Below are 20,253 nucleotides of genomic sequence, written 5' to 3' on the forward strand. Positions count from 1 at the left end.
TTATGAATTCAAAAACTAAAAATAAAGATAGATTCTGCCGTTTTTGAGTCAAAGTCAAAAATGTATTTCCCTTTTTGGTGACTGTGATGAAGTTGTATTGGGGGTGTCAAAATTATTTAGTTCAAAGGCCAAACATGACCAGTTTGATCTTAAAGCTGCAGTATGTAGAATGTGTGAGAATGGAAACAACACCCCCCTCCCCCCACAACCATTTCAAATTGACAGTGGCTATTTGTACGGTTGCCGGTATCAATGTGCCGACATTCTATCTGTACGTAGCGCCCCATTTGGCCAATTTAGGTCATGTGATAGGTCAGTCATTGGCCAGTTTAGGTTGCGTGACTAAGACTAACCCTAAACCTAACCCTAAAAACTGTTGTGATATTGGGATATAACCTAAACCTAACTCTAAATCTAACCCTAAATCTAACCCTAAACCTATCCCCAAACCTAAGCCTAAGACGCTACGTACGTGTACTTTGGTACCATACCAATAGCAACTGGAGGTTGTCCGTACAGCACCGTATAAATAGACACTTTCTTTCAAATCCACTATCATCCTAGTGAACGTGCATGACTAAATCTGGAGAATTTCCAAATTCTCTTAGCAACTCTCAATTTCAAAAGCAATTTTATTGTGTTATTGGAAAGTTTTCTGATGTTTTAGAGACTCTGACATGAAAGCTCATATCACTCTGTAGATACTGTCCTCAACGAGGCCCTGAGGCCTTCCCCAGTCCCAAAGCTCCAGCCATTCCACATCCAGAATAGAAATGAATTGTAGATGTTCTTTCCACCTTGTCCAAGGCTACCAAGCAATTTATTCCATCTATTAGCACTCTTCCTCTGACACCAGTACGTGACGTGGACTGCGCGCAGAAATAAAGTCTGAGATTGTGTGCGAACTTGCCTTGTGGATGTCTGCAGAACATGCAAGTTCGTTTCGATTATGTTCTGCCTATTATGTTTGGGCCTTAGACTTTCGCTTCTCCATTGGCTTTGCCTTTGCCATATAACCGTGAACGCAGCGATGGGGACTTTTCCTGCTGGAATGTCCGCCATTGCACCTTCACTACTGATAGCCGTGAGCTTGTTTGTTGACTTTTGGTGAGCAGCCAATAGTAACGCCCAGAACAGCTCATGGAGCACTTGGTTTATAAAAAAAATCTTTGATTGACTGAAGAAGAGTTCTCGCTCGTTGGTTTCTAAGGCTTGAATACAGAACCAAGAGAATGAGCAGAGGTCCAGCGTCCTCCTCAGAACACTGAAAAGGTTATTAAGGATTTTTGATCAAATGATGCCAAAAAAAACTTGCATACTGCAGCTTTAGGTGAGCCACACATTAAAGGGAAAACAAGCATTTTCAACAATATTGTGCCTGAGGTTGCATTTCCATGTATAATTAATATATTGTATGTAAGGCACTGACAGCATCTGAGCAATAAGTGACAGATCAGTCCAGATTTTATATTTTGTTCAATTTGTGACCAATTTCTAATTAATTTGAGGAAAATTGCAGGATTTGGGAAAAAAAAAAATTGCTCTTTCAACAATTTTAGATTATTAATGACTGCCATTATAAGATATAAGCATGGGAAAACGGTGAGCTCTGGAAGAATTGTGTAGTTTTATTGAATTTGTATATTTGGAGGGGCTGGGACATTTACAATGGAATAATTTGGTAATTTACACAATGATTCATGTTTTCTCTATCATTTTTACGTTTTCTTACAGACTAAATTGGAAGCTCCAAAGGGCCAGATTTGGCCCCCAGGCCTTGAGGGCCTGTTTAAAGATTTAACGCTATCATTAATCCTCACTATCTTCTGATTGAATTTTGTTCAACTGATCTATTTAATTTGATGAGTGAAACTGTTCTCAGCACAAGTTATCACTTCATCGTCACTCCTTCTGCCCTTTTATCCCTCACCTTTCCTTTTGTTTGATTGCTTATCTCCTGGGCCGAGGAGCGTCTAAATAGGGAGAAAAGGCTTGGGGGGGGTTACCTACATTGAGAGGCCCCACCTCTCGATCCTGGCCTTTGAGAATAAGTAAACATTAAACCACCTTTGCTTACCTCCATATACTCACCCAGACACTGGCCGAGACAGGTATACAGCACAGCGCTGAATGGGCTGACAAGGAGACGGTTTCAGAGTGTGTGAGAGCAAAGCAAGTCCTGAGTGGGAAGCACACTCTGACTCCATCTCTTCTCCTGCGTCTCAGTATTGTGGGATACAGGTAAGGACTCACCATTGATCCTTCAGTGCGTATCAGACAGTTGTGTTAAAGAAGCTTTAAAACGTTTTAGACTTGATGGGATTTAATTAGATTTCCATAATATTTTCCAGTCTTGACCAGTTACAGTTGGTGAGATATTTTTCAACAATTCACCAAATCCTCTGGCAGAAACTTTGCTGATTATTGAGTTGAGAAATTTGGGTTGAAACCAACTAGTTTGAGACTTCTCCAGCAGAACTAAATATATTTCATTTATTCATTTATCTTCTTTGCAAAACAAAAAACATAAAACATAAGAGCACTCTAATAGGATGATATAGTTACATAGCAGTAATTTACAATGTTTTCCTAATAGAATGATATGTGAGAGGTACAGTGCTGTTCATTTGTTATTTCACTTTTTGAAAATGGTGCATTTTATTTATATCAACGTCAAATCTTATGATGAAATCAAACAATCCACAGATTCTCTGCAGGTTTCTTAGGATAAGTTTTTTTTAAACAGAAACTCAGAGTTTGTGTTCAATCTTTGACATGTACTTGTAAACCCAGCGGTTTCGTATTTTTTTCTCTTGTAAATTCTCTACCAGTTACAATGACCGTTTATCAGACAGACACTGATAAATATGGGTAAAACAAAAGCAATCACTGATTGGAATGGAGATCAAGGTGTCCTTACAATGAAACCAGTGGAACCAGTGGAGTGGCTTGGCACTATAAGTGTATGCATGTGAGAGTGTGTGTTTAGGGTGGGGGATAAAAATGCTTCAGTGACTACACAGAGACTTTAGCATTATTACCTGTGGACTTCCGGGTACTTTGTCATATATATCTGGATTTTACCCCAGTGAGGTGAGCTGTTTGTTTTTCTCTCTGTGCGTGTGTGTGTGTGTGTGTGTGTGAGTGCGTGTGAGTGTGTGTATGCGTCTAAACCTGTCCTTCATCCTTTATTCTTCATTGGCCTTATTTAAAAAAGACCTCAAAACTCACATTTGCATATTTTTGTGACTGTCTTTGAGAGAAAAATCTGCTTTTCCAGTTGTATGTCTTTGTGCGAGCACCTTTCTCAGTGTTTGTCGACAGGGTGGGCCCAAGTGTGCATGAAGGTGAGCCCGTTTGTAAGCCTCTGTTGTAAGTGCGTGGGTTGTAGGCAAACATTCAGGTCTTTTATAGTTTAGTATGTCAAATATGTCACACAGGCTCTTGGAAACACACACGCGCACACACACGCGCACACACACACACGCGCACGCACACTCTATTGAAAAAAAAAAACGGGCGACTCATGCCTTTTATCAAGAGTGTGACATTGTCAGCGACACAAGTCATTATTTGAAACAATGTCTGCTGTTGCCTTGAGCAGGCTAGCTTGATTAGCTTGAGGAATGTGTTTGTTCAGAGAAGCAAAGCCCCTCACCGCTTGTGCTAGAGCTAAAGCAGCTTCACTGATCAGAAATGACTGTTCAATGTGGGCAGTTTAAAGGGACTTCTCTGAGCTGTGGAGTGTAAAGAGTTCTCATCAATGCCAGTGGGCTTGTAGAAAAAGTAGCCAAATGGTGTCTTTCACTCAAACGTTGGTGTTTCAGTTGCTTTGTAAAGTTTTTAATAACTTCTGAAGGGACGTTGATGGTATCATGAAAGTTTCTGGCAGTCATTTAACTCCTATCATCCTCTTGTGGTAAAGTTATTAGTGAGTGTGACTGAAAATGTCTTGTGGCCAGTTTCACTGTGAAGGGTTTTCCAGCACTGAGGGAGGCCTGAACATTTAGTCTCCATCTAACCTTTTCCTGCTCAGACCTCTCGCTACACTCTAGTCTTTTCATCCCTCCTCTTCTTCATGCCCCCCCCCCCCCACCCGTCTACTGCTTGACTTTGAGCTTGAGTGAACCACAGGAATGAGGGTGACAGGTAGAAGGAAAGATGGCGGAAAGGTTAGAATAAAGTTGGTTAAGAATTAATCTGATTTTTGAAATGTATATATATATATATATGGATTTATTCCTAGAATAACTGTTACATGAGGACATCATGTGTACCAAGAGTCAGCCACAGTGCTACTTTCTCTCCATTTTTCTGCCATTTTTTATCATTTTGTTGGTACTTTGTGCGGTTATTTTGTGTATTATGTTGGACTTCATATTCCTTCCATCTTTTTAAATTACAATTTTTGGGGGATTTGTTTTGGGAGCAGCACACATTTCAACCGAGGGGCCACATGTGGCCAGATGGAAGCCAAAAGAAGCATCAAAGTAATCATTTAGCAAGGGCGATGATCTTAAAAGATATTTCAAAATCAGTTTCCTTTGACTTGAATGAACTTCTATGAGAACACAGTGAGGCCCCTTTCTACACGTCTTATCAGTGTCAACAACAGCACCACTGGCCCTGTGACACATCACTCATTTACTTATATGAGCAACTTGTAATAATCAGTCATACAACTCGTAAGCCAAGACACTGATTTACAGGAGTTAGCTTTAAAGTACAGTTTATACCTTTTAACCTGTGTAGCAGATTTGTGTGGATCTTTAGAGCTTTAGAAGCCTCAGAAAGGTCTAGTTGGTTTCACTGACAAACTTAAATAAATATCATTTTTCTAATGTTGAATTTAAGCTGACACTAAATATGTCAAAGATGAAAAGATACCTCTAAAGAAATGGATGCATGTTAACCCCTGAACAATGATTGAGTGAACGTGTCACGGTTCATAACAGGCAGTCGTTTGGTTATTTCTGTGGAGTTTAACTGTTAACCTGGCTTTGCTGTGCAATCACTAGAACACATGAGGCGTGTTCCAGTTCTGATTGGCTTCATCTAATAAGTGACAGTTAATATTTGATTTATAGTTCGAACCTTCTATTTTTTTTCATATAATGGAAACAAGTCAATGATTGTGTCTGTTTAAGCCACAATTACACATAGTCGTTACTTTACTTCTTTGTTTTCAAGCTCTAATGATGAGTTCATGATCTGATCTTTACAGCAATTTTCATTCCATACTATTCCTTCTTATTAGGGGTGTCCCGATCCAATATTGATATCGGAAATCGGTGCGATATCAGCCAGAAAACGAATATCGGATTTTATCGGACTGCATCTAAACTCTCCGATATATATTATATTTTATCTATTCAATTGTTGAATACTGTAGATATTATGTTGAAGGTTGACATTTATGTAACCAATTGGTAAATAATAAATGGGTCAGTTTTTCTCATCCCTACTGTTGCTGACTATTGTTCTCTGTTTGAGTAACATCACTTGATCAAGACTTTTCTAATATTCCACGCTACAAAACAAGTAATTAAAGTATGTATGATTCATGCGGATATCGTATCGGATAGATCGTTATCAGCCACTACGCAAGACTGCAATATCGGTATCATATCGGAAGTGAAAAAGTTGTATCGGTACATCTCTACTTCTTATGCTTTAAATGTTGATCTTACAAGCTCACTCAGAGAGTCCATCATGTGGCGAGCATATGGAAAATAGTGTAGTGACAGTAGTAATAAGAATAAGTGTTCTTGTCTTTGTGCGGTTTTGTTGTTGTTTCATGAATTTTTAGTTTTTTTGTGTGTTTTGTGAGTATATTTCTGTCAGTTTGGGAATTTTTGCAGCAAGTTTTCGAGTCATTATGCGTATTGTGTGTTCTTGTTGTCATTTTGTGGTTTTTTTCAATGTTGTATTTTTGTTGTTGTTATTTGTATTTTTTCCGCCATTTTATAAATTTTGTTGGTACTTTGTGTATCTTTGGAGTCATTTTGTGTATTTTTGGAATCTTTTTGTGTTTTTGTCGTTACTTTGTGTACTTTTGTTGACATTGTGTGCATTATGTTGGACTTCATATTCCTTCCAACTTCTTAAATTGAAATCTTTGAAGGCAAAGGTTTTTTTTTCTATTGGTTTTGTCACTATTTTTTCCTCAAAAATTGATTTGAGAATTAAAAAACAAACTGTGATGAAATTGATTCACATTTATTCATACTATAATTTCAACAAATAAAAATCTATTTCATTGATCAAACAATTCATTGCTTTTCGGAGGGGAAGAATTTTAAGAGTTATATATGATGGTAGGCACACTCAAGCTAACATGCCTTTATTGAGCTGGAGGTTTCATTTTGGAGAGTTGAGCTGATTATTCTCTGTAAAATTAAGTGATGCATTTTAATGCTTCCTACAATCATGTCCCATGATATTGTCTGGAATCACTTTTAAAACCACTTCAAAATGCACAGGCCCAGAATTTGTCGACTTAAAAATATAGGGAATTCAGTATCACTGTTCACTCCTCACTTCCTCCACCTTTTCTCCATTGGTTTTAAGACAAAAAAAGAAAAGTGGTGGACCTTTTCTTCATTGTTCACCCATTCTTTCTTGTCTCTCTATCTGCTCTCTTGACTGCTCAGAGAGGTGTGCATTGTTTGCTTAAGTTAAGCTGTGCTAGGAACATGTTCACCGTTGTTATGTACCAAAAAAACACACACACACACGCAGGCACACACACACACACACACACACACACATGCATTCTCTTCCCTGTCTCTTTGTTATAATCTTCAGCTGACATGACATCGATCACTCTACAGGTAGTTTCCAGTCAGACTATTCCTGAACCACAAACAGAAAAGGTTTCGTTTCAACATTGAACACGTACAGTATGTGTGCATGTGTGTGATTTAAAGATAAATTTAGATTAATGAGTAAACGTTTTCAATGTAAGTGATTGTGTAGTTTGAAAATGGCCATGTTTAGTAACACAGGCAAAAGACTCAAGGTTGGATACACGAATAATTCAGTGTGTAGTTTGCATGTTTTCGAATTTACTGTCTCTATCTAAAACATACTTGAAAGGAACTTCGGTCACAGTTAGACAAATGTGGAATAGTCTGACCTGTAATTCTGGTGTATAAGTTGTTAAAATATATACTATTTCTAAGGCAATTGACACATCACTGCTAACTCTTGTTTTGACATGCAACTAAACTTTGGTATGATAAGGGTTTAGATTTTTTTTTTTTACTTTCCAAAATTTTCATAGGCATCATTGTTTTTTTATGTAAGAAGTGAGTTTGCAATCCCTTCTCACACACACACACACGCAAACACACACCTTGTTCTTAGCTCTAACCCCTCGCCCTCTCATGCTCAGCTGCTTTGGCTGTGTGTGTGCTAGAGGAGGCTGGACTCAGTGCCCTGCTGTAACCTGTCTCTCTCTCTCTCTCTCTCTCTCTCTCTCTCATGGAGGGTCGACTAGCACTCACAGTGCAGGCGGTCAAGCAGCACAGCATTGCGAAGCATCACGGTAGCTATTCAACTTGCTGTGTTTCTTCTCTACCTGCTTGTTTGTTTCTGCTCTCATCCCTGTGCTTGAAATCATTTTCTAAACATTTTCTCAACTTCACCTCCATTCGTCTTGTGTTATTTAGAATTGATGATAAAACCTTCGCTGACAACTGTTCTGGGAATGATTGACCAAAAAAACTGTCGCTTTTAATGTATAATTTTTTTTAGTAGTCTTATGATCTTCGTCTGCTGTAATCTTTATTTTTCATAAAATCTTTGTAAAGCATTTTAAAAATATATTTTTGCATCAAAAATAGCATCATCTTTGCTTTGGGAGCATAATGACGGCGGCAGCTTGGTGGACCCAGTCCTTGTGTACATACCACCCCGATGGTGGCCAGTTACCACTGAGCATCGGATCACTGTCAGTCCAAGATTGAGCTGCAAACTAAGACATGCATTGTTCCTGACTGCTGCACATGCTTTGCATCATAATCTGTGATAAACTGTGAGGGTGGTTTAAAGGATTTTACACAAGTGAACAAAACCTCACTATGTTGTTCTTTTAGTCACATAAAGCATGTTAAATTGCCTAGTGTTTGAAATACTCTTGACAAATACATTTGTCATGCTTTTAATGTCATTCCAGTGATGGATCGACACTCATTTCTTGCATCAGTGATTATTAAATATAAATATTTTGTTACTATGATTACTTTAGGAGAAAACTCTTTCCCTGCAGTAGTCAGTCTGTCTTTATGGATTTTATAGCCCAATTGTAAGCACCCTAAAAAAGAGCTGCTAGTACATAGAGAGTCATGTGCTTTTGTCAATCATGAACATAATGCAATGGCCATTCCTCACTAAAGTAACAAGAATAAGCGGTTACCCAACAAATCCCGCCCTCCTCAACTTCCTTCAAAAGCTCTCTGCCTGGAGTTCATAATCTTTGACCTGGTGAACTCTGTGTCTGACTCTGAATGTAGGATTATGTTTAAAACCAGCAATTTCTTCCTGTTCCTGTTAAACAGCAACAAATCGTTAACTTCTCTCGTTTTTATCATCTGCGGGAGTCCACTGACTCCGTAATCTCCTCTTTGACCTGCTGAGACATCTTCTGTAAATCGTTATGCTCTCAGAGAGGAAAGTCTGTGATTTGTGTTCACCGTGGTTAATCATCTACCTGTTTTGGCCTCAGGTTTCTCCCCTCCTCCCCCTCGGTATCATTTGCACATGTGGCTGAATGCACCTATGTGTGCGCTCAGTGTTTTTCACAGAGGAGATGACAAACCTGTAAGCACGATACTCTCTTTTCTTCTGACTTTTGCATGCTTCTTTGCACCGTCCATCAACACTTTTTTTCAGATGCTTTTGATGCACACACATGCAAACATCATTTGTGTTTTTACACTCCGGAAGCGAGATAACCATGTGACTTCATTTCTGACACACTCAGCATTGAGGAAGTAAGGAAAATCTCCAAGTAGTCAAAAGCAGGAAGCAGGCGACTCCGCACCAAGTCAAGTTTTGACAAGAGATTCCACAGTAAAAGGGATTTATATTTCACTGTGTGCATGTGTGTGGTTCAACCTGTATGTTACACAAATAGTCAACCTCGCAGGGCTGTAGCTCTCTGTTATCACCTCGCAGAACTCCCAAAGTTCATATTGTCCTCCCTTTGTCATCAGTGAAGATAGATAAGGCCGTAAGAGACGGAGTCATGTTGGCACTTCACACGGAGAAAACACAGGCTGAGGGATGCTGGGAAGCAGAAACAGAAAGCACACAGTACACATTGAAAAATAATCATATCAGAGTTACCGAAAGGTTAGCAAGTCCCTTCTGACAACCTTGAGTGAATCATATTTGATTAAAGTAAGGTTAAGCTTAGCAGCAACCTCCTATAAAAAGAAGAAAAACATACATTTTGTCAGTTAGTGTAGTGGAAGCTTTGTTTTCTTAAATCTAAGCAAATTTCAGTCAAATTATTAAAGGGGACATATCATGCTAAATCCACTTTTTTAGCCCTTAAATGCATTTTGTTATATATTTAGAGTGCTTAGAAGTACAGAAAAAATTCAAATAAGTCTCTTCAGGTGCTCCGTAGATATCTTTATATTCTGTTTTGCTCATATTTTTCAATCTGTTTCGATTTTTCTATTCTCTATTACGTTTTTTTGAACTATTACATCACAGTATTTGCAGCGGAACTGCCAAATTAGTACATCAACTCCAGGTCCAACACTTCGAGCAATCCACCATTTTTATTTCTTCGCTTTTATTTTGTAGTCCAAGCTCAAGGATGCTGAAGTTACGAGAGGAGAAATCAAAATGTTCGGTTGTTGGATGTAGAAACCCACACACTTCATTACACCGTCTCCCCAGCATCAGAACCTTTTCAAAGTGCCTGGTTGAGTTTTATTTTTATGGAAATGTACCCACATCTGTGGGGGTAAGGTCATTTTTGTGTGCACGAAGCACTTCAAGGATGACTGCTTCTTCACTGCAACCTCCGCCAGTATAAAGAAGGAATTTGCCAAAGACTTTGTCTGATCGAGGGGTTCAATTCCTTCTATCTTTGGAGACGACGAACAGAGCACTTTGGTAAGCTGTAAATAACGCTAAAAAAGTGTGATGATAAGACGTCCTTGTCATTGTTTTGTTAGCATTAGCAGTTGCACCGTCTTCAGACTTCATATGTTCGCGCTGTGTGCTCGTTTTAGATCCTTGATGATATGGCCCTACGTGATTTAATTTAAGTCTAAAGTTTTCATTAGTCATTTCATTTTGCCATTTTTGTCTTTTAAAAGACTGTATTAAAATGCATTTCGTGACGTTAGCTTGGCGCTAGCGTTAGCTCGGTGCTTGTGTTAGCTCACCTGTTAGGGTTCTGCAGGTTCATCATCTTCATTTTCATCTCGCTCCGCTGGGTCCGACTCTGGCTCGAACATGTAAGGCTGGATGGACAAGTCTTCTGTTTTGTAAATAACCTCTGAATAAAATAGTTTATGCGTCGCTACATAGCCGTACATATAATAATGAGGAATTCAGACCCAAGCATTGCAGTTCCCGCTTTATATAGACCACCGCTGTATGATTTATATGTAAAAAAGAAGGATTTATAACCATGATATGTCCCCTTTAAGTTCTCATCGTAACCTTCTTAATAGAGTTTCATCTGCAGATCTAACTGTGTTCTCCACCTGAACTACTCTTTTTTTCAAATTTGGCCTTTTAGGTTCCATTGATTCCTACTTTAAGCCTCACACATTGATTCGTTGCCTCACTCTTGATGGTAGTGTGGACTATTTAAGAATCTGAAACTGCAGTGGAATTTCTTTCTATTCTGTAGTGAATGCAAAGCTGTGTTGAAAATAACACAGTAGAGGTTTATGCTTTTGGAAGCCGCTTTCTTCCAATTGTGCTTTAATCCTAACAGCTGTACCTCCTAACGAGAGGGAACACATGTTCAACACACACTTACAAACACACACACATAAAAAAAAAAGTTGTGTGTGTTTATGAATTTCTGCAGCATTTTGTCATAGTATGATCTTATAATTCACATAGAAAACCTCCAATTACTTTAGTGACAACACACACACAACACACACAAGACACCACAACACACACACACACACACACACACACACACACACACACACACACACACACACAAGCATGTGACCAAGTCATACTCAATGAACCTTGAGCTGCAGTTTCAGGGTTTACAGCTCTTTATTCTTGCTGATAGGGTTTGAGGTCACTGAGGGATCTGAGGGACTCAACAAAACAAGGCAGTAAAAGTAGTGATAAAGAAAAATGCTTAAGCAATTTATGGATGCAGTGTTTCCACTTTTGTCTCGAGGCCACATTAAAAGCCTTTTGACAACCACGTTGGTAATCCTGGTAATTGTTTGGTCAAGTCTTGTTACTTTACCCAAGCCTTGTCATTATTACTGTGTTCACTGCTTTATAGTATTTGCTGTCTCTGACCTTTTACCAGATGCAGTTGATACAAGAAAAAAGTCAATTGAAAATCCTGTCCCTTTTTGTCCCTTTCTAGACCTCCGATTGGATTGGATGGTTTTATCAGCATGACAGCCGAAGATCCTGCTTTCTCCTCAACCATGAATAACGCTGCATCCTCCAAACCCTCTCACCATTCTCTACATGGACAGATCACACCTGAGGGAAGTGTCCGGTGCACCAAATGAGCCCGCATTGGTTAGCCTGATGGAGCGCACTGGCTACAGTATGTGTGCAGGAAAATGGTCAACGTAATATGGCCCTCCTCCTGGCTGGAGCGCTCATCTCCTCCTCGCGGATAGTGAACTATTTGTTGGCAAGAAATTTCCCACGGGGACGTTACGAAGATGAGTTTGGTCCCTGTATTGAGTCCGTTGGACGTATCTATGAGATGCGCCTCATGATGGACTTTGATGGGAAAATCAGAGGGTATGCATTTGTGATGTACACAGAAAAAACATGAAGCCAAGCGGGCTGTGCGGGACGGAGCTCAATAACTACGAGGTGCGACCAGGTAGGCTGCTAGGGGTCTGCTCCTCTGTGGACAACTGCCGTCTTTTTATTGGTGGTATTCCCAAGACTAAGAAGCGTATGAAGAAATCCTGAGGAGGTCTCCAGGTGACATGAGGGCGTCTTAGATGTGATAGTTTATGCCAGTGCTTGCAGACAAGATGAAGAACCGTGGCTTTGCCTTTGTAGAAATACGAGTCGCATCGTGCAGCCGCCATGGCTCGCAGGAAGTTGATGGCTGGTCGAATTCAGTTGTGGGGCACCAGATCGCTGTTGACTGGCTGAGCCAGAAATTGATGTAGATGAAGATGTGATGGAGACTGTAAAGATTCTCTACGTAAGAAATCTAATGATGGAAACCAGCGAGGAGACAATTAGAGGGGTAAGAGTGGCACAGTCTTTTGTTGTGAGCCTTCTTGCATTTGATTTGTAAACCATAACACTCAAAGATTGAGGTGACCTCCTTTGAGGGCATTTATCGTTGTAACACCCTCTCTCTAAACTTTTGTAAACCAGGTCTTCAGCCAGTGGAATCCCGGATGTGTAGAGCGCGTAAAGAAAATTCGCGACTATGCTTTTGTCCATTTCACATCTCGGGATGATGCTGTTTTGGCCATGGACCATCTGAATGGCACAGAGGTGGAGGGGTCCTGCATCGAGGTGACGCTTGCCAAACCAGTCGATAAAGAGCAGTATTCACGCCAGAAGGCTTCGAAGGGCGGAGCTTCTGCCCCTGCTGAGGCTACTCCACAGAACTACATCTACCAGTGTGATCCCTACACGTTGGCTTACTACGGCTATCCTTACAACACCCTCATTGGACCAAACAGGGACTACTTTGTCAAAGGTTAGACTTCTTCTTATCTAATTATTTATTACAGTATAAAGAACTTGTATTTTGAGAAACATGACCTCAGTATTGTGCCAAAATATCATATGCTTTGTTGGAGCAACAGTGGGTCAAGCATACTATGACCGTTAAGTAATCATGATTGATTATACTGATCATGATTTATTCTTTAATGGAACCAATATGTGTTGAACAAAGTTTGAATCGTTTTATTCAATGGGTTTATCTCTTTCAAATCAGAGAGAAACTGCTTTAGGCAAAGACAAACCAAGCTGATGAACGAATGAGTGCTAATCCTCTTGTCAGTGATTGTTGATTAAATGTGGTCTTCGGTGAAAACAGGAAAATTTCACTTTCAACAATCATTGTGTTTTGGTTTTCTTTTCAAAGGATCCCCAATGATACAGAACAATGGTAATCCCTTACATTCTTACTCCTACTTATTACTTTAATGAAGAATGAACTTTCTTGCCAAACCATAAACCAAACTACATGTTTTCTAACACCATCCTTTTTCTGCTCTGCTGTCACTTCCAATTTTAATTAAAATGTGTTTTTGACAAGCTCACAAAGTTGAAAACATCTCAGAATGCCGTTTCCCAGCCCTGTGAGCAGCCTTATCATTATCATATCAAAGAGTCAGTACAGTGCTCAGGAACAAAGGCAAAGACTTTGCATAAGAAAAGAAATTCCAAAAAGCAGTGAAAGAGTCCAGTTGTAGATGCTCTGCATGAGCAATATGTTCCAGCAAACTAGGAACTTGAGTTCAGTCGTAAACCACAACGTCTGTCATTATATTACTTTAATTGTATTTTAAGCAGGTACTGTGCGAGGTCGTGGTCGTGCGGCTGCAGGCAACCGCACCCCAGGGCCTAGGGGGTCGTACCTTGGGGGTTACTCTGCCGGTCGTGGCATCTACAGCCGCTACCATGAGGGAAAGACCAAGCAGCCTGAAAAGGCCTTTGAGCTGATGCCCAGTCTGGAGCTTGCTGCTTCTGTCAACACAGTTGGCCTCAAACCAGGCACAAGTCAGTGAGATAGATATAATATTCATGTCCTCGCCCAACTCAAAAGCTTGAACTAAACCTTCCTTGCAACGATTTACGCTCATCTATGGTTTGGGGGACTTCTTTCCAATCGTATGTATAGTGGTTGCTGAATGGACATGGTCTGAAGGACGTCCCATATCTTTCTTACCGTAACCGGAAAGTAACCACTATAATTGATTTTTTCTTTTTCTCTGTGTTCAGACTGAAAATAGAGCTGTGTTAAAGGAAAACAACAAATGCTGCTTGAATTAATTGATGGATTAATGGATGGATGCGTGGCCGATCTGGTCTGAAAAGTCTTCACCATCATTTACATTTAGCTTAAGAATCCTCCTTAAGCATACCTAAACAGATAGCATGCTGCCTTCCACTCTGTTAGCGATAACGATACAACTGATAAAACCAAAATTTTCCTCACAGTGATTCTTTCTCTCTGAACACACTTGTCCTTTTCAAAATCACCCTTTTTCTCAGATTGTGTCTTTGTAAAAAAAATGCTCAATAGTCAAAAACAGCCCATTTAAAATTCACTAAAAACAATGATCCCATCTAATTATACTCAAAAGATGTATCAGTGTTTGATTCTACAGTAACTGCTCTCAATCCTAAGGCATGGAAGTTTTAACAGGAAATAATTCCAGGGAACATTTTTTTTTCTTTTCACTGTTTTTTCTGACAACATGAAGAAAAACAATACAATGCATTGAAGGGGACAAGGGTAAATGCAACTAAAGGCATAACAAAATTGAAACTTATAAAAATAAGGTTTCATGGTGCTGTCAGTGGTGACTTTAATTGTATGTATCAGTAAAAAGTACAAGAACGTGAAATCAAAACACTGATATTTCTGTTTTGACTCAAAGTACTAAACCTGATTGTTTGTGTATAGTCATTATTGTATCCTATCTATTATAAGCATATTGCTTTTGTTTCTGGTTTTGGTTGTGTGTAATGGAATTTGTTGATGGTCTTTGTGGTACGATTTGTCAGTGTCAGTCCCAGTCTGCGTGGAATGACAGGATCATCACCGGATTGAAAAGAAAAATGGCCTATGTTGTCTGTTCTGTTTGTCTCTATGTGTGTCTGTGTGCACTGGGGTTAATCCACTGTGCAGTAGCATCATAATCCCCATCATGCTTATAGCCAGTTTGTGCGACTCATTTTTCCTCCCTTGGCTAAATTGAATCTCCTTTTCCACTCTTTGCTTAAAATATTTTCACCAAATTCTTTCAATGAATTATCTTCGAAACTATTTTGTGTTTGATCATAAATGTGCTTTTATTCATGCTATCCTTTCGCAGTAGCTCAGTCTCTCTGTTCGTGGTGTCATTTTTACATTTCCTCCTCACACAGTGGCATTGCCAACTTTGGGTGGACAGTACCCAGTGTTCAGTGCTCCTCCTGCAGCCAAGTTGATAGAAGAAGGCAAGGTGCATGCAGTCGAGCATCTTATCAACCCACTGGCTTTGCAACACGCTGAACACACCAATGCAACTGCTGCTGCTGTTCTGCCGACTGTCTCTACCCCTCCACCTTTTCAGGTGAGTGTGCAGTGATACTGGTTTACCCAACTCATGTATAATTATACAGTAGGACAAAATAAATAGCCAGCCCCCTTTTTTCAGAAAAATGGCGAAGGAATTTGCAATCTAGATGAGTGGTTATTGTACTTTTTTCGCCCAAGTACCCCCTTTGTCCAACTAGAATTGTCCGATGAATTCTATAAAAAACAACAATAGAGTATAATGATGGAATGAATGAGTGATAAAACACATTTTAAAGAATGTAAACAAGTGAAATGAAACAGTATTTAGTGCCTACTGAATATATCTATTTAGTTTTTATCATTTACGGTCGTTTCCCGCCTGATGTGGGACCAAGACTGACTTATATTTTCAGTTCATTTTCTAATCAAGATCATTATTATTCACATCATTATTATGATTATCATTTTTAACTAAAAATAAGCATTATAAAACTCCATATTTTTAATGCTTTCATTTGTTAATGCCATCGCATGCCCACATTTGAGAAACACTGATCTTGATCCAATGGATGAAGCTCTGTGGGGTAATTAAGCAACCAAACTGACATAAATGTGTCAAATTTCATAAATATCGGTCAATTACACAGCGAGATATGGCTTTTTGAAATTTTGAATCAGTATATTGATCCAGATCCCCTCCAAATAATAATAGAATCTTTCATGACTAGACTGTCTTTTGTTAAAGTTTTGCCAAAATCCATTGAGTCTTTTTGACGTAATCTTGCAAACTTGACAATGGTGACGGAACCATGTACAGGTCAACAGTTGTGTATGAATAGGGAGTAAATGAAGGTAATGTGGTAAGGAGAGAGTAGAAGAGCAAGGTTTTCTTAACTAACATGTTTAGTTTTGTTGGATCCAAAGTCCAGTAGCTAGTTCCATGATATTTCTTCCAATATTTTTGAAAAGTCAAAAAAAACCAACTAAAAATTACATTAACTCTGGACATACTTACATTTTATTTTCAATATTCCAGTTCCAATAAGGTTATACCTTGTAAACTCAATTGGAATATAGAAAATAAAAACAAACCACAACAATCTGGTATGTAGTAGATCTTTTGGATAGCTTTTTAAATATATCTTTAGCTGGAGTATGAGTGATCGCCGTCTAGGGCTGATGTACACTGGTTTTCGGCTTTGAAATTAAGCACAAATATCATTGATTGCCTTAAGTACATTAAAGAGTCTATTGCTATTGACATGCTACAGTGGTTACAGTTGAGTAAAGATTCATCAATTACTTCCTTTACTTTCTCCATCTTTTACACAGGGTCGTCCAATAACTCCCGTCTATGCAATGACTCACAACGTTCAACGTATCCCAGGGGCCGGCGGCTTGTATGGACCTGGCTACATCCCCATCGCAAACTACGCTGCTGCTCTGCAGAAAAACGCAGCGATCGCAGCTGCAGCAGCAGCTTATGGAGGTTACGCCGGTTACGCTGTCCCGCAGGCATTTCCTGCAGCAGCTTTCCAGCTCCCCATCCACGACGTCTACCCGACCTATTGATCCAAAGAGTCGACCACGTGAAACAAAGATAAACTGCTGAGACTGTGAGCAACATCTTATCCCACGCATGAAAGTTCTTGAGCTCTGGAGAATTTTAGACTGTGATAAAACGACATCTTGGTCACTTTGAAATGCCCTCATCAGCATTTGGACATCCTGGATCCAAGACAACAGCAAAAATATTTCTATAGGTGATGTCACTTTTTTCAATTCAAAGTTTTATTGAAACAGTTTAACGCGTTGACTCTAACTACTAAGACAAACTCCTGACAGGAACACTGAAGGTACGACAGAGTATTTATGAAGAAATTCTACATATTTAACGTTTTATTTCTAGTAGCTCTTTGGGTGACATTAGCTGGCCAGAGTAGACCTTTATTGAGTGGAAAAGAGAGTTAATTAAAAGGATGTAAAGGTAGATGAGATACTACTGAACACAAGGTTACCACAGAAGGCTGTAATCTCTGATTAACCATTTTCTTTCTTCCACATCAGTGCTAGTATGAGCATTTTAGTCACTTCTGCTGTCGATGATGTTGTCCGTCCAAATACCTGCATTGTACTTTTGGATTTATCCTGCTTTGTTAGTTGTTTTAAATGAAGGTTTCAGGTGTTTTTTTGCTTCTTAGTCACCTATACTTTTTTTGCTTGTTGTTGCTTTTTATTGGTTAGATTTGAGCTTTTAAAAAAACTGTTTTTCATCATGTTGCCAGACAAATATGCATTATTACAGCAGCATTATTTGGAAGTAAACCACTAAACCTACTTTTTGAAAGATAGGATGCTTCCCGTCCTAAGAAACTGCGCTGACAGGGGACTAAGACTGAATAGTTGTTAGTTATTTTTGCATCATTAATGTGTGTTCTATTATGTGCTATGAATTATCAGATGAACAAATACAGAAAGAAACAAGATTTTTTTTTTCTTTTTTTCTGTAAGGACTGGAGCCACCTGTGACTTGAACAGCTATTTTAGTTTTGCAATGCTAACCAGAAAAAGAAAAGAAAAGAAAGAAAGAAAAAAAACTTAACATATCCATACAAAGTCTGCCTGTGCCTGCAAACAGTGCCTTACATCTATATGCTGTTTTAGCAAGTCAGTGCTTTTCTTTTCCCTTTGCCTTCCATCACAACCCAAAGCCTAAGCAGTTAGCACAAAGAGGAATTAACTCATAATTTCTCTTGTCCTATGAATTAGATTCACAATAAATATGTGATGTGGTGAGACAAGCAGGTTTTAGCTTTTGCAGCAAAAGCAAATGGGCAAAGTCTCCAAGTTTTTATTTTATTCTCCTCATCTAAACTGTAAGGTGCACTTCAACACATGTATAAAAGATCTGCACTTGCTGCTTTCTGATGAAGAGACAACAAATGCTGTATATTTGTGAACTGGACCCATTTTTTTTTTTTACAAGGTTTCAATGTATGAAATGTTCTGTTTTCCTTTATCGCATCCATCATTTTTCATATCTATATTTTTTTTTTTTACCTTTCTGCATTAAAGCCCTGAAGTGTGGCTTAAACAAGTGTACCGTGTAAAATAACTGGAGCCATACCTCATGCCGATGTTTAAAAACAGCCATGCAACGTGTGCACTACAACACTTAAAGTCATACAACTGCTGATCATGAAGTTACACTCCAACAACAACCGTCTTTAAATGTAAAATAATAATATGCCAAACTGTAGGAACAAGTTTTGTTTTTTACTTTTTTACTCTACCTTAAATAAAAAGTAATCAGTGAACAATGTTCATGGCTATGAACTGAAGGAATGACATGAACTCACTTTCCTTACTCTGAGAATACGTTTGTATCTGTTTGATTTCACTCCGGGTCCACTTGCAGAGTTTGCATGTTCTCACTGTGCTTACATGGGTTTCTTCATGCAAGTATTCCTCCCATCTTCCAAAAACATATTATAGATTAATTGGAGTTTCCCGATTGCCGACAATCACTCATAGTGTGAGAGGTTATCTGTCTATGTTTACCCTGTGATGGACTGGCGCTCTGTCCGGGGTGTACCCCGCTTAACGCCACAATGAGAGCTGGACACATGCACCAGCAGACCATGAATGAATGACTCCACTACTCCATTCTGTACTTTTTATTTCTCCTCTGAAACTGGATGTAATGTTGGAAAAACAAACAAACTGCTGTTAACTACTTAAAGCTTTTTATTTTATCTTATATGATGACAATAAGTCAGGATATATTTAATATATGCATTACATGTGTTGTGTATGAAGTGAGAAGTCATGGTAATATATTATATAAAGACATATTTCTTTTCTTTATTTACACTTTGAGTAGGGATACAAGTCAGAGTAACAAATGTAGTAAAAGTGTCGTTGTTTTTGCTGTTTTTTTTGTTTGTTTTTTGTTTGCTTTTGCCAAAGTGTCCAATACTTTTTGAACATACAAGGTTTTTTTTTTTTTGCTCTTTTGTTGTGCTTGATCATCTGGGAGCATTAAGGTCATGGCGTTGAGCTGCTTTTGGCAGCAGTTGTTCAAACTGCCTCACTAAGGTGTTAAAAACCCACGGCCACTTTTATCAAGTGGTGGTGTAACTCTTTTTTATGTCAGATTTGGGCTGAAAAGCGAACGGTTTTGCTGCCATCCAAATGTCACGACAGAGAGCCGTGTCCTTGTCAATGCGCCTTCCACTTAAAACACCTGCTTCACCTTGTATGTGTAGTTTATCTGCTGCTTCGTCAACTCTTCCTCGTGTGTGCCTTATTGCCAAGATGTGCCCTTTGCCATACATTTGTAGACCTATGCAGGCTGTTTTCTATCAGAAGGTTTGTCTATTAAACACAACGTTTTGCTTTGTTATATTTATAGTGTAGTAGATAAATAAAGCATTTTTTGAAAGGATTCTGTCTTATTATTTGTGTCTTCTCTGTGCGAGACTTTCCATTTTAAACTGTACAATGATTCCTATGAATGGAAACTCATCTCGGTCATTGTACGTAAGCTATTATTAAGCAATGTGTTGAGCTCTTTGAACATTGTTTCATAAACTTCTCTGATCAGTCAACTTTACTCTAGAAACATGCTGTACCCCAGCGAGGGAGTATTTCGGTTGCACAGTGTGGTACATTATGTCCTCAAAAGAATTCACTCCTTTTTTTTCCCCCCGACAGTGTAGACATATTTCAATGAACTTATCTCACATTTCACTATTAAAAAACACCGGGCAACTACTAGCAGAAGGCAAACTGATACT

General features: G+C 38.9%; 1 protein-coding gene across 1 annotated transcript in view; it reads left to right on the forward strand.

The window, feature by feature from the left end:
* Window positions 1-19,901, forward strand: part of rbm47 (RNA binding motif protein 47) — a 35,182-nt gene extending 15,281 nt beyond the window's left edge. Inside the window, 15 exon segments of the mRNA XM_028445734.1 lie at window positions 11,597-11,726; window positions 11,728-11,880; window positions 11,882-12,013; window positions 12,015-12,041; window positions 12,043-12,162; window positions 12,164-12,220; window positions 12,222-12,260; window positions 12,262-12,325; window positions 12,328-12,348; window positions 12,351-12,451; window positions 12,586-12,916; window positions 13,310-13,333; window positions 13,738-13,947; window positions 15,322-15,509; window positions 16,787-19,901. Of these exon segments, the coding sequence (XP_028301535.1) occupies window positions 11,628-11,726; window positions 11,728-11,880; window positions 11,882-12,013; window positions 12,015-12,041; window positions 12,043-12,162; window positions 12,164-12,220; window positions 12,222-12,260; window positions 12,262-12,325; window positions 12,328-12,348; window positions 12,351-12,451; window positions 12,586-12,916; window positions 13,310-13,333; window positions 13,738-13,947; window positions 15,322-15,509; window positions 16,787-17,026 (1,806 nt within the window). The 5' untranslated portion in view covers window positions 11,597-11,627 and the 3' untranslated portion in view covers window positions 17,027-19,901.
* Window positions 19,902-20,253: the final 352 nt, after the last annotated feature.

This window comes from Gouania willdenowi, chromosome 1 (genome assembly GCF_900634775.1).
Source record: "Gouania willdenowi chromosome 1, fGouWil2.1, whole genome shotgun sequence".
NCBI lineage: Eukaryota > Metazoa > Chordata > Actinopteri > Blenniiformes > Gobiesocidae > Gouania > Gouania willdenowi.